This window comes from Dasypus novemcinctus, chromosome 15 (assembly GCF_030445035.2).
Source record: "Dasypus novemcinctus isolate mDasNov1 chromosome 15, mDasNov1.1.hap2, whole genome shotgun sequence".
Lineage (NCBI taxonomy): Eukaryota > Metazoa > Chordata > Mammalia > Cingulata > Dasypodidae > Dasypus > Dasypus novemcinctus.
Window position 1 is genome coordinate 25,975,869 of NC_080687.1, and position 14,959 is coordinate 25,990,827.

At 36.9% G+C, this 14,959-nt stretch overlaps 1 protein-coding gene across 3 annotated transcripts in view; it reads left to right on the forward strand.

Moving 5' to 3' along the window:
* Nucleotides 1-14,465, forward strand: part of LIG4 (DNA ligase 4) — a 19,400-nt gene extending 4,935 nt beyond the window's left edge. For all 3 annotated transcript variants that reach the window (XM_058276444.1, XM_004471203.4, XM_071208208.1), the window contains one exon: nt 10,121-14,465. In XM_058276444.1, the coding sequence (XP_058132427.1) occupies nt 10,149-12,887 (2,739 nt within the window). In that variant the 5' untranslated portion in view covers nt 10,121-10,148 and the 3' untranslated portion in view covers nt 12,888-14,465. The remainder of the gene's footprint in view (nt 1-10,120) is intronic.
* Nucleotides 14,466-14,959: the final 494 nt, after the last annotated feature.

The following is a 14,959-nucleotide window of genomic DNA, read 5'->3' on the forward strand; positions in this document are numbered from 1 at the left end:
CATCATCAAAATATTACTAAAAACTATAGTCCTTATCTTATATTTGGTGTGTTTTTCCCCCAAGCTATACTATTTTTTTTAAATACATTTTTGTTACAGATATTGTGAACTTGCAAAACAATCACACAGATGTATAAATTTCCCATACAGCTCCACACCCTGGTGGAATATTTGTTACAGATTATGAGACAATATCATCAGACTGTTACCACTAATCAGGACCACAATACATTTAGCACACTTTTTCCATACACGTCCATTATCAACACAGTACAGCTTTGGCATTGATGCAAGAATATTATAGTATTGTTGTTAACCACAGTCTATAGATCATACCAATTGTAGTGTTCCCATGCTTCATATTCCCATCACCCTGCAATAGTGATGTACATCTGCTCTAGCTCACAGAAGGACTGTCTTGCGTTTGTACCCTTAATCACAGTTCTCAACCACCTCTGGGTTCACTGTGTTATAGTCCCTAGAATATTCTTTAGCTTTCTTTCTATTGACATTTACTTCCCCAGACTACCTTTTTCAGCCAAAATCTCATTTATAAACCAGTTGCTACTCACTAAAATGTGTTACAATCAGCTCTATCCCTCGCCATACTTTTACAGTAAAGTTAATTAAAACTTCTACATAGATTAAGCATCCATAGTTCTTCTCAACTTCCTCTTATCTCCTAATAACCTATACTCTAGGTTTAATTCCATGTGTTTATTATTTGTATTTAGTTCATATTAATGAAACCATGCAAAATTTGTCCTTTTGTGTCTGACTTACTTCACTTAGTATAATGTCTTCAAGACTCATCGATGTTATCACATATGTTCCAATTTCATTTCTTCTTACTGCAGCATAATATTCCATCGTATGTACATACCACATTTTTTTTATCCATTCATTGATGGATGGACACTTGGGTTGTTTACATCTTTTGGCAATTGTGAACAATGCCACAATGAACATTGGTGTGCAGATGTAATGCCACAATGAACATTGGTGTGCAGATGTCTGTTCGTGTCATAGTTCTTCTGGATATATTCCTAGTAGAGGAATTGCTGGATCATATGGCAGTTCTATATTTAGCTTCCTGAGGATCTGCCAAAATGTCTTCCACAGAGGCTGGACCATTTTATGCTTCCACCAACAGTGAAGTAGTGTTCCTATTTCTCCATATCTTCTCCAGCACTTGCTGTTGTCTGTTTTTTTAATAGTGGCCATTCTGTGTGGTGTTAGATGATATTTCATTGTTTTAATTTGCATTTCCCTAATAGCTAGTGATATGGAACATTTTTTCATGTGCTTTTTAGCCATTTGTATTTCCTCTTTGGAGAAATGTTTATTTAAATCTTTTACCCATTTTTTAATTGGATTGCTTGCTCTTTTATTGTTGAGTTGTATGATCTCTTTATATAGAATGGAAATCAAATCCTTATTGGGTAAGTGGGTTTCCAAATATTTTCTCCCATCAACTGGGCTGCCTTTTCACCTTCTTGATGAAGTCCTTTGAATCACAGAAATATTTAAGTTTGAGGAGGTCCCATTTATCCATCTTTTCTTTTGTTGCTTAGGCTATTGGTGTTAAAGTTTAAGAATTCACCACCTACCACCATGTCTTGAAGATGTTTCCCTACATTTTCTTCAAGGAACTTTATTGTACTTCCTTTTATATTTAGGTCTTTGATCCATTTTAAGTTAATTTTTGTGTAAGGTGTGAGAATAGAGATCTTCTTTCTTTCGTTTGGCTATGGATATCCAGTTCTCCCAACACCATTTGTTGAATAACCTGTTCTGCCCCAACTGGGAAGGCTTGACAGGCTTGTCAAAAATCACTTGGCCCTAAATGTGAGGATCTGTTTCTGAATCATCAATTCAGTTCCATTGGTCTATGTGTCTATCTTTATGCCAATACCATGCTGTTTTTACCACTGTAACTAGGTAATATGTTTTAGAGTCTGGAAGTGAGAGTCCTCCAACATCACTTTTCTTTTTTGAGATGTTTCTGGCCATTGAGGTCCTCTTACCCTTCCAGATAAATGTGAAAGTTGTGTTTTCCATTTGCTTAAAAAATGCTGGTGGAATTTTAATTGGGATTGCATTGAATCAGTATATCAATCTGGGTAGAACTGACATCTTAATGATATTTAGTCTTTCGATCCTTGAGCATGGAATGTTCTTCCAACTATTTAGATCTTTTTTGATTTCTTTAGCAATGCATTATGGCTTTCTGAATACAAGTGCTTTGCATCATTGGTTAAGTTTATTCCTAAATATTTGATTCTTTTAGTTGCTATTGTAAATGGAATTCTTTTCCTGACTTTCTTCTCAGATTGTACATTGTTATTGTACAGAAATACCACTGATTTTTGCATATCGATCTTGTATCCTGACACTCTACTGAATCATTTATTATCTCTTGCAGTTTTGTTATAGATTTTTCAGGACTTTCTAGTTATACAATCATATCATCTACGAATAGTGAAATTTTTAATTCTTCCTTTCCAATTTGGATACCTTTTATTTCTTTTTCTTGCCTGATTGCTCTACCTAGAACCTCTAGCACTATATTGAACAACAATGGTGACAGTGGCCATCCTTGTCTTGTCCCTGATCTCAACGGGAAAGCTTTTAGTCTTTCACCATTGAGTACAATTTTAGCTGTGGATTTTTTGTATATTGCCTTTATTATGTTGAGAAAGTTTCCTTCAATGCCTATTTTTTGTAGTATATTTATCAAGAAAGGATATTGTATTTTGTCAAATGCCTTTTCTACATCAATTGATAAGATCATGTGATTTTTCTTCTTTGATTTATTAATGTGTTGTATTGTGCTGATTGATTTTCTTGTGTTGAACCAGTTTTGCATGCCTGGTATAAAACCCACTTGAACATGATGGATAATTCTTTTAATGTATTGTTGGATTCGATTAGCAAGTATTTTATTGAGGTTTTTGCATCTGTATTCATTAGAGAAATGGGTCTGTAATTTTCTTTTTTTGTAATAGCTTTATCTGGCTTTGGTATTAGGGTGATATTGGTTTCGTAGAATGAGTTTGGTAGTGTTCCTTGTTCAGTTTTTTGGAAGAGCTTGAGAAGCATTGATATTAAATCTTCTTTCAATGCTTTGTAGAACTTACCTATGAAACTGTCCGGTCCTGGGCTTTTCATTTTGGGGAGCTGTTTGATGACTGTTTGAGTCTTTTTACTTGTGATTGCTTTGTTGAGGTCTTCTGTTTCTCCTAGTGTTGGTGTAGGTTGTTTGTATATTCCTAGGAATTTTTCCATTTCATCTACATTGTCTAGTTTTTTTAGCATAAAGTTGTTCATAGTATCCTCTTATGATCTCTCTTATTTCTGTAGGGTCAGTAGTAAGGTTCCCCTTTTATATCATTTATTTGCATCTTCTCTCTTTTTTTCTTAGTCAGCCTAGCTAGGGTTTGTCAATTTTGTTAATCTTCTCAAAGAATCACCTTTTGGCTTTGTTAATTTTCTCTATTTTTTGTTGTTGTTGTTGTTCTCAATTTCATTTATTTCTGCTCTCATCTTTGTTATTTTATTCCTTCTACTTACTTTGGGATTAGCTTGCTGTTCTTTTTTCTAGTTCCTCCAGCTGTGTAGTTAGGTCATTGATTTTAGCTTTTCATTTTTAATGTCTGCATTGAGGGCTATAAATTTTCCTGTCAACACTGTCTTCGCAGCATCCCATAGGTTCTGATATATTGTATTCTTGTCATTCATCTCGAGATATTATTGGTTTCTCTTGAAATTTTTTCTTTGACCCACTGATTATTTAAGAATGTGTTGTTTAATCTCCATATATATATGAATTTTCCCTTTATTTGCTGCTTATTGATTCCAACTTTATTCCATTATGATCAGAGAAAATGCTTTGTATAATTTTGATTTTGTAGAATTTATTGAGCTCTGCTTTGTGTCCCAACATATGGTCTATCCTGGAGAAAGATCCATGAACACTTGAAAAGAATGTATATCCTGCTGTTTGGGAGTGCAGTTTTCTTTATATGTCTGTTAGGTTTAGTCCATTTATCATATTATTCAAGCTCTGTTTCTTTATTGATCTTCTGCCCAGATGTTCTGTCCAGTGCTGAGAGTGGTGTATTGAAGTCTCCAACTGTTATTGTAGAGATGTCTATTTTTCCCTTCAGTTTTGCCAGTGTTTGCCTCATGTATCTTGGGGCATCCTGGTCAGGTGCATATATATTTATGATAGTTCTTCCTGGTGAATCATCCCTTTTATTAATATGTAATGTCCTTCCTTTTGTCTCTTATAACAGTTTTGCTTTTAAAGTCTATATCATCTGATATAGGTATGCTACCCCAACTTTTTTTTTGCTTACAGCATGCATGGAATATCTTTTTCCAGCCTTTCACTTTCAGTTTATTGGTATCCTTAGGTCTAAGGTGAGTCTTTTGCAGACAACATGTAGATGGGTTATATTTTCTTATCCATTCTGCCATTCTGTGTCTTTTGATTGGGGAGTTCAATCCATTATCATTCAATGTTATTACTGTAAAGGCAATTCTTATTTCATTCATTTTGATCTTTGTGTTTTATCTCTCATTTTATATTTGACACTTTTAGTTACTGTTACTGATACAGTTGTCATTTCTAGACTGTCTTCCAGGCCTCTCTCTCCTGTCTTTTCTTTTCAGGCTGTAACACTCCTTTTATATTTCCTGCAAAGCTGGTTTTTTTGTTATAAACTCTCTCAGTTTCTGTTTATCTGTGACTATTCTAATCTCACCCTCATTTTTAAAAGATAATCTTGCTGGGTATCAAATTCATGGCTGGCAGTTTTTCTCCTGCAGTATATATCACTGCCTTCTTGCCTCCATGGTTTCTGATGAGAAATTGGCACTTAACCTTATTAGGTATCCCTTCTATGTTATGCATTGCTTTTCTCTTGCTGCTCTCAGAATTCTCTCTGTCTCTGGCATTTTACATTCTGATTAGTATGTGTCTTGGAGTTGGTCTATTTGGATTTATTTGGATGGGAGTATGTTGTGCTCATTGGACATGGAAATCTGTGTCCTTCAATATTCCTTTTGCCCTTTTCCCTTCTTTTCTTCTTCTGGGACACCCATGATACATATGTTTGCATGTCTCTTGCTGTCATTTAGTTCCCTGAGACCCTGTTCAATTTTTTCCATTCTTTTCTTCATCTGTTCTTTATTTACTTTCAGAGGCCATGTCTTTGAGATCACTGATCCTTCTGCTTCCTCAAATCTGCTGTTATATGCCTCCAGTATATTTTTAATTTCATTTATTGCACCTTTCATTCCCATAATGTCTGCTATTTTTCTTTTTATGCTTTCAAATTCTTCTTTGTGATCATCCAATGTCTTCTTAATATCCTTAATCTCTTTAGCCATCTCATTGAATTTATTAAGGAGATTTGTTTGAACATCTAAGATTAGTTGATTTATCTCCTTTATGTCATCTCCAGGCTTATCTTATTCCTTTAATTGGCCATCTCTTCGTGTTTCTTGGTATGGATTGTAATTTTTTCTTGGCATTTCTGCATCTGTTTTACTAGATGTATTTATTCTGGGTGCAGTTTCTCCCTTTAGTTTAGGGATTTCTTATCTTTTCTCCCTTCCTGGTTGTATAGTAGGAGCCAAGGATGTAGCTGGTGCTGTAAGCTATGGAGGCTCAAGCTGCCCGCGTTGCCCCAGGAAGTGATGAAACTTCTCCCACCTTTCTCCTCTGTCAGGGTAGGGACAGAACTGCAGCCGTGTATAATAATCCAAGCTGAGCACAACAAGACTGTCTGTAGTCACCTGGAAACACTGATGAAGCTTCACACCCATTCCTCCCCTACCTTAGGCAGGGATGGAACTATAGTTTTGGTCAGCAATCTATACTGTGTGGGTCCAAAATAACCACAGTTACTCAGGTAAACTGATGTAGCACCAGACTTTCTCCCTGCCAGTGGTGGGAATGGACCCTCTGGAGTGCCCAACAATCTAATCTCTGTGGGCCAAATATGCCTGCAGTTGCCCTGAGAGGCTGAGGGAGTACTATCCCTTCTGCCCTTTAGTGGGTGGGAACAGAACCACAAATGCTCATCAGTTCAGTCCTGTAGGCTGAAAGTACCCACCATTACCCAGAGAGGCTGAGGAAACAACAGCCCCCTTCTGTCCTCTTAAGTCATGGGGTTGGATCCACAGGCACCTGACAGTTCAGTTCCTGTTGGCTGAAAGTACCCAATGTTGTCCAGAGAGGCTATGGAGACACCAGATCCCTCCTATCCTCTTGAGGGTGGGGGTGGATTCATAGACATCCAGTAGTTCAGTTCATGCAGGCCACAGGAGTGCCATTGCCCAAAAAGGCTGTGGAAAGACCAGCCCCCTTCTTTCTTATTGGCGGGTAAGGGTGGGTCTACAAGTACCCACCAGACTAGGATGTGTGGGCCAAAAAGCAGCTGCAGTTACCCAGAGAGACTGGGCAATCATAGTCCATCTCTTGTCCTATTGGGGATGGAGGTAGAGCCGCAGGTGCCCAACAGTTAGGCTTGTGCAGCCCAAAACTGTCTGAGGTTGCCCTGAGAGGTTGAGGCAACACCAGCTCCCTCCTTTCCTATGGGAGGACAGAGGTGGAAATGGGCTCAAAGGCACTCAACAAACCTGTTTGTTTGGGTACAGCCCCAGGTGTCTGACTATTCAGCCTGTGCCAGCAGAGAACACTCACAGTTGCCTGGAGGACCTAGTGCAGGTCCTGCAAGCTACCTCTCTGCTGGAGGTAGGGCTGGAGCCTAGGCTAGGCTGAAGCCCGTCCCTAACTTCACTGGATTTCAGTCAGCCAGGCTTCCTCTCATGCTGGGGGGCAGGGTCAAAATGGTGGCTACTGGACTCTTTCCCTGTTGGATACACTCAGGTCCTAGCTGTCTCTAAGATTATACTTTAGCCAGCCAAGCTCACTAATTAGTAGCTGCGGTCAGTGGACATCTGTCTCTTCCTCCACTGTTTATGGGAGATGGAGCTTCCGGCTCCAGCCACAGAATAGCTCCTGAGGCAGCTTGTGCCCCTGAAGTAGGATGGGTACCAGCCTCTGTGGCATGGCTTGCAGCTTCCCAGAGAGGTGGTGTAGGTGCCTCCAGCTTCTTCCATGCTGGAGGTGGGACTGGGGATTAGGCTAGACCTGCAATCCAACCCTGGGTGGAAAGAAGCCGGTCCTTACCAAGCACTTTGATTTTCAGTCAGCGCCTCTTTCCCTCATGCCTGGGGCAGAGTCAAAATGGCTACCACTGGCTTCCCTCTGACCTGGACAGGCTCAAAGTTTAGTTGTTCCTAGGATTCTACTTCAGCCTGCTGAATCCACTAATCAGTAGCTGAAGTTGGTGCCACTCTGTGTTTTCCTCCTGTTTTTGCTGGGGGAAATGGAACTTTCCAACTCCAACCATAGAATAGCTCCTAACATAGCTTGCATGCCACAGGTACCAACCTCCATGTAGAGTGCTCTACTCATGATTCCTCTGTGCAGATAGGTAGTCTCCTCCTTCCACACTGTCAAGGATGTTGCAGAATACTCCTCTGGTCTCCTGGGTCCTCCAAACAGGCGCTTTAGGTAGCTCTGGGTGACTACCAATGGCCCTGTTTCACGAGCTGACTCCAGGAGCTCGTTACTCTGCCACCACTAGAATATATATATATTTTTAGGAGGAACTGGTCGGGATTGAACCCAGGACCTTGTACATGGCGCTCAACCACTGAGCTACACCTGTTCTCCAATGATATTTGTTTTGTTTTTTTCATTTATTTGTTTTTTTTTGTTTTCAGGAGGTACTGAGAATTGAGCCCAGTACCTCAGACATGGGAAGCAGGTGCTCAACCACTTAAGCTACATTCGCTCCCTAGAATCATTTTTTATCTACATATTAGTTTTAGGATATGTGTGTTTCCACACCATTATCTAAAGGTCCACACTATTATAATATACTTTTCTAAGTCTTTGCCTGGGACTTGCTGAGGGAAACTTTGGCTTTGAGACCATATAAAGTCTACAGATAGATCAGATAGATACACTAATACTTGAACAAAGAAATATTTCTTAATATACTTCATTTTATATATTATAATATACATATAAAAGATAATGTAATAAACCACAACAAAACTGCTCGAGGGAATGTTTTTAAAGATAGGACACTGTACATACATAACCAGGTGTTGTGGTTTCATGCAAACCAGACACAGTGAGAGGAAGCAGTTATAATGTTCAAAGATAAAAATTGAAAGATGATGGATATTCTTGTGGGTTTATCTCTTAGTCTATCTAACTTATAAGTAGAAGTTTTGGATTGCCTTTGTCAGGAGTTAAACTGAGAATTGAAGCTTTTGTAATGTTGTAAACCGTTGCCTGTATAGTCAGTAATTGCTTAATTTTTTAGCCAAATTGAATGCCACCACCAGCCACATTGAGAAGTATGTTTCTGTATGTGTGCATATGTGTGTGTTTGTGAGTCATAGTGCTTGGCCTTCCCTAGCAGGCTTTTCCAGGAACTTGGCTTGTGTGTTCATCATTTCATCCAGCAAACAGGGGAACAGGTACTAGAGTCCCTAACTACTACATAATTGCCTTCCTCTAGAACTGACAATTTAGTTAATGTGCTATCACAATCGATAATTCCATTTCTTTTTCTAGATACAAGATACTATAGTCTTATGCTAATTGTGGGTGTGTGGTTTGGGTTTCCATTTTGTTTGCTGGAGTGAGTGGAGTGAGTGGGGAATCTCATGGTCTCTGGAATCTATAACAAAGCCCCACCCAACCCCCTATGGCAAAGATTCTCTGACTCCTACTGCCTGGGTAACATGGTGTCTGAACCAGGTGATGTCTGAAACCTCAGGCTAAAGCATGGTTTATTCTTGGAGCACAAATTTCACTTGAAGTCTTTTTTTGAAAAAGTTAATTTTAATATACATAATTTAAATCGTATTAAAATAACTCTGATATATTATAGAATCCAGTAAAACTTGAATGAATATTTAAAACTTTAAAGAAATTTCACACTTGTAGTGACCACTTTAGGAAGTATTCTAGATCCTGGTCTGGTAAGATACATATCATTTCCTCTCTAACTTTCGAAGTCATTTCAATAAACTGTTATCTTGGCATTTTACTTGTTTATTTTTATTAAAGAATGTCAAATTTATTGTAGTTCCCATTATGTTCCTTTTTTTTTCCCCAGATTGCCCTTTATTATAAAGTGGAAATATATTTGCCCAGAACATAGCACCTGGTTCATATTTACTTTATGCTTGCTGGGAGAAATACAAGGCATTAGGAATATTAACAACAAAAAAATTGTACTCATGATTTAAATTTATAAAGCTGTGAGTGAGGACCTACTATACAATAGAGCTAAAGAAGAAAGATAGGTAAAGTGAGTATTTTATGGAGAGGGTGTCTTGAGTTGCGATTTAAATGCTGGGATGATTTAACATAGTTATCAAAGAAGCAAATGTGGATATAAGATTTATTTGCCAGAAAAGGGTTTTTCCTACAAAGTAACAACAAAAGGATACCTATTTTTGTGTGAAGGATCCAATCTATGCTGAGGAGTTCAAAATTCCTGCAAAGCCAAATTTTAATTCAATGAGTAAGAGAATGCTAGATAAAATGTCCATTTTAAGAAGTTTGTTTTTGGTAGTGTGTGGTAGACTGACAAAGAAAGAGTAGCTGTATCGGCAAGGACCTTATCTCAGTAGCCCAGAAAATAGATCTTTTTTTTGTTTTTTCTGTCATCATTATTAGCTATATTCATTTACATTATGTGCTAAATAATTAAGCAATGGAATAATTAATGAAAGTTGGGATTCAGGAAGAAATATAATTGAAAGGATTAATTTCAGGAGTGTTAATATAAGATAAAGGTCTAGTGATACTTTTGATAATTACTAATTAGAATTGAAGTAAATAATTGATTATTCTTAAATATAGGGGTTGAAGAGATAGCATCATTTATCATATTGATCTATTTCCATTTAGCAAACATTAGTGAGCATCTGTTATAAACACTGTGTATAAAGTCTTATATTAAATATTTAGTTGAATTTTATTTTATACTTAAAGTTATTCTCTTTGCTTTATTAGTTAAACCAGAGGAACTCTTGGAGCTTTTATGGCTGCCTCACAAACTTCACAAACCGTTGCATCACATGTTCCTTTTGCAGACTTATGCTCAACTTTAGAACGAATTCAGAAAAGTAAAGGACGTGCAGAAAAAATCAGATACTTCAGTGAATTTTTGGATTCTTGGAGAAAATTTCATGATGCCCTTCATAAGAACCAAAATGATGTCACAGACTCTTTTTATCCAGCAATGAGACTCATTCTTCCTCAGCTAGAAAGAGAGAGAATGGCCTATGGAATCAAAGAAACTATGCTTGCTAAACTTTATATTGAATTGCTGAATTTACCGAGAGAAGGGAAAGATGCCCTTAAACTTTTAAATTACAGAACACCTACTGGAACTCATGGTGATGCCGGAGACTTTGCAATGATTGCATACTTCGTGTTGAAGCCACGATGTTTACAGAAAGGAAGCTTAAACATACAACAAGTAAATGACATTTTAGACTCAGTTGCCAGCAATAATTCTGCCAGAAGAAAGGACCTAGTAAAGAAGAGTCTTCTTCAGCTTATAACTCAGAGTTCAGCACTTGAACAAAAGTGGCTCATACGAATGATTGTAAAGGACTTAAAGCTTGGTTTTAGTCAGCAAACCATATTTTCTATTTTTCATAGTGATGCTGCTGAGTTATATAATGTCACTACAGATATGGAGAAAGTCTGTAGGCAACTACATGATCCTTTAGTAGGTCTCAGTGATATTTCGATCACTTTATTTTCTGCCTTTAAACCAATGCTAGCTGCCACAGCAAATATTCAGCGCATTGAGAAGGACATGAAACACCAGAGCTTCTACATCGAAACCAAACTAGATGGTGAGCGTATGCAAATGCACAAAGATGGGGATGTATATAAGTTCTTCTCCCGAAATGGATATGACTTCTATACTGATCATTTTGGTGCATCTCCGTGTAAGGGTTCTTTAACACCATTCATTCATAATGCATTCAAAACAGATATACAAATCTGTATCCTTGATGGGGAGATGATGGCCTACAACCCTACTACCCAAACCTTTATGCAAAAAGGGAATAAGTTTGATATTAAAAGAATGGTAGAAGATTCTGATCTGCAAACTTGTTACTGTGTTTTCGACATCTTAATGGTCAATAACAAAAAGCTAGGTCATGAGACCCTGAGAAAGAGGTATGAAATTCTTAGTAGTATTTTTACACCAATACCAGGTAGAATAGAAATAGTGCAGAAAACACAGGCTCATACTAAGAACGAAGTAATTGATGCTTTGAATGAAGCCATAGATAAAAGAGAAGAAGGAATTATGATAAAATATCCTTTATCCATTTACAAGCCAGACAAACGAGGTGAAGGATGGTTAAAAATTAAACCAGAATATGTAAATGGACTAATGGATGAACTGGACATCTTAATTGTTGGAGGCTATTGGGGTAAAGGTTCACGGGGTGGAATGATGTCCCACTTTTTATGTGCAGTGGCAGAGAAGCCCCTTCCTGGTGAAAAACCTTCTGTGTTTCATACTCTGTGTCGTGTTGGCTCAGGTTACACCATGAAAGAACTGTATGATCTGGGTTTGAAACTGGCCAAACATTGGAAGCCTTTTCACAAAAAAGCTCCACCAGCTAGCCTTTTATGTGGAACAGAGAAGCCAGAAGTGTATATTGAACCTTGTAATTCTGTCATTGTTCAGATTAAGGCAGCAGAGATTGTCCCTAGTAATATGTATAAAACTGACTGCACATTGCGTTTTCCACGAATTGAAAAGATAAGAGAAGACAAAGAATGGTATGAATGCATGACTCTAGATGACTTAGAACATTTTAGGGGGAAAGCATCTGGAAAACTTGCCTCTAAACACCTTTGTATAGATGATGATGACAAACCACAAGAAAAAAAGCGGAAAGTTGTCCCGAAGGTTAAGAAAGTTATTGGAATTATTGAGCACTTAAAAGCACCCAATCTTTCTAACATAAACAAGGTTTCTAATACATTTGAAGATGTGGAGTTTTGTGTTATGAGTGGAACAGACAGCCATCCAAAGCCTGACCTGGAGAACAGAATTGCAGAACTTGGTGGTTATATAGTACAAAATCCGGGCCCAGACACGTACTGCATAATTGCAGGGTCTGAGAACATCAGAGTGAAAAACATAATTTCTTCAAATAAACATGATGTTGTAAAGCCTGACTGGCTTTTAGAGTGTTTTAAGACCCAAAGCTGTGTGCCATGGCAGCCTCGTTTTATGATCCATATGTGTCCATCAACAAAACAACATTTTGCTCGTGAATATGATTGCTATGGTGATAGTTATTTTGTTGATACAGATTTGAACCAACTGAAGGAAGTGTTCTCAAGAATTAAAAATGTTAATGAACAGACTCTTGAAGAAATGCCTTCTGTGATTGCGGATTTAGAATTTCGATATTCCTGGGACAACTCTCCTCTTAGTATGTTTCGGCACTACACCATTTATTTGGACCTGTATGCTGTTATTAATGACCTGAGTACCAAAATTGAAGGAACAACGTTAGCTGTTAAAGGCTTGGAGCTTCGATTTCATGGAGCAAAAGTACTTTCTTATTTAGCTGAGGGGGTATCTCATGTAATCATTGGGGAGGATCATAGTCGTGTTGCAGATTTGAAAGCTTTTCGGAGAACTCTTAAGAGAAAATTTAAAATCCTACATGAAGGCTGGGTAACTCATTCAGTAGACAAGTGTGAATTACAGGAGGAAAATCAATATTTGATTTAAAGCTAGCTTTCCTAGTGAGCAAATCTTCTGATTCATCTGCCAGACTCATTCATTGCAGTATTTGGTAATCATAAAATATTAAACTACACTTAATTTGTCTCTTAACATCTATCCTACACAGCATTATTAGATATAGAAAAGCTATAATTTTAAGTTTTGAGAGTGAAAAGACACTAAATGGCCCAAAGCTCAGGAAGAAATACTTTTGGCAGTATAGTATTTGGTACTTTTTAGAACCAAGATGAAATCAACTATGTTTAAAGAGGTGTTTATATCATATGTCTCTAGAAATCTAGAATTTTGACTCAAGTATGAATACATTTAGAAGGTTTCAGAGTCATTAAAAGTCTTTACCTTTCAAACAGGATTTTCTGGAATTAAAATTTTAATAATAGTTTTTATCTAATAAAGCATTTTAAGTAAAAAGAGAATTGTTACAGTTGGACTTAGAAACATGTTTCTTTTAATGTGAAGACTAAAATTCCTTTTACATGTGAAATGTTGTATATGACTTTTTAAGGTTAAATAAAGCTAAGCTCATTAATGAAATCTTGTTAGTGATGTCATTAGCCAAATTAAGGGAAGTAGAATGAGGTTTAATATCTAAAAACTAAAGTTGGATTAGTCTGATGAAAAAAGACTTCCAATTTTGAAAGTACCTAGCCAATGTTTAATTTTTTTTCTGACATAGAACACGTTTTAGAAAATATTTTTTTATGTGAAATTGTACTCCATTATAAATTGTATTCATAAAGAGTGATTTTCCTAGATATATCTAGTGAGCTGGTATTAAAATGACTTGCACGTTGTATTTTTATTAGAAGTAAATTACTTTGACTTTCTAAAATGACTTTTATCCTTAAGTTATTTAAAGTCTGTGTGTCTAGTGTATATGCTGCTTGGTTTCATATACCAAATTTCAGAATAAAGTCTATACATTTTGAAAAATACATTTTTCATAACAGTATTGGAATTTGGTAACTAAGGTACTATGTGTAGATTATTTGTAAGTAAATAGAAACTTATCTGAGCAATAGAACATGTGTGATTTTGCTATACTTATTAATGTAAATAATATATTTAACATGCTATTAAAATAATTCCTCATGACATATTTTTCAATATTTCATAATAACTATCTTATTTCAGCCACATAAATGTTGTTATATCAATAAAATTTTTGATTAAACCATTCCTTTTTAAGGTCCTTGGTATTTCATATTACTGTGTGAGCCTTATTAACATTTTAAAACGTGTATATTTTTATTTTGTCTTGAGAACAATTTGAAAATACAGACTATAGTAAAAAAGTAACATTAACTATTTTAGGTTATAAATGGTAAGGAAGATGCAAAATTTATACAGTGAACAAGTAATTATAAATCAAAATACTGTATTTAATCAGTATTTTTTACTTAATTATGGATATATTTACTGATTACTGACATATTTTCAATTGCACAATATTCCATTTGATATGCTGTAATGTATTTAGCTAGCACACATTATTGTTTGACTTAGGTTATTTTGCTATGTCACTCACTATTTTTCTTTTCCTATTAAACACTGTGATAAATATTTTTCATGGTCTTTATTTTATTTTTATTTTTTTTTAAGATTTATTTATTTCTCTCCCCTTCCCTCCTCGTTGTCTGCTCTCTGTGTCCATTCACTGTATGTTCTTCTGCGTCCACTTGCATTGTCAGGCGGCACTGGGAAACTGCATCTCTTTTTTGTTACGTCGTCTTGCTGTGTCAGCTCTCTGTACAGTGCCACTTCTGGGTGGGCTGCGCTTTTTTCACGTGGGGCTTCTCTCCTCGTGGGGTGCACTCCTTGCGTGTGGGGCACCCCTACGCAGGGGCACACCTGCATGGCACGGCACTCGTTGTGTGTGGGAGCACTGCATGTGTGCCAGCTTACCACATGGGTCAGGAGGCCCTGGGTATCAAACTCTGGACCCTCCATATGGTAGGCAGATGCTCTATCAGTTGAGCCACATCTGCTTCCCTCATAGTCTTTATATACTGGTGCTATTTGTTTCTTGGGGTACATTCCTAGAGGTGGGATTGCTA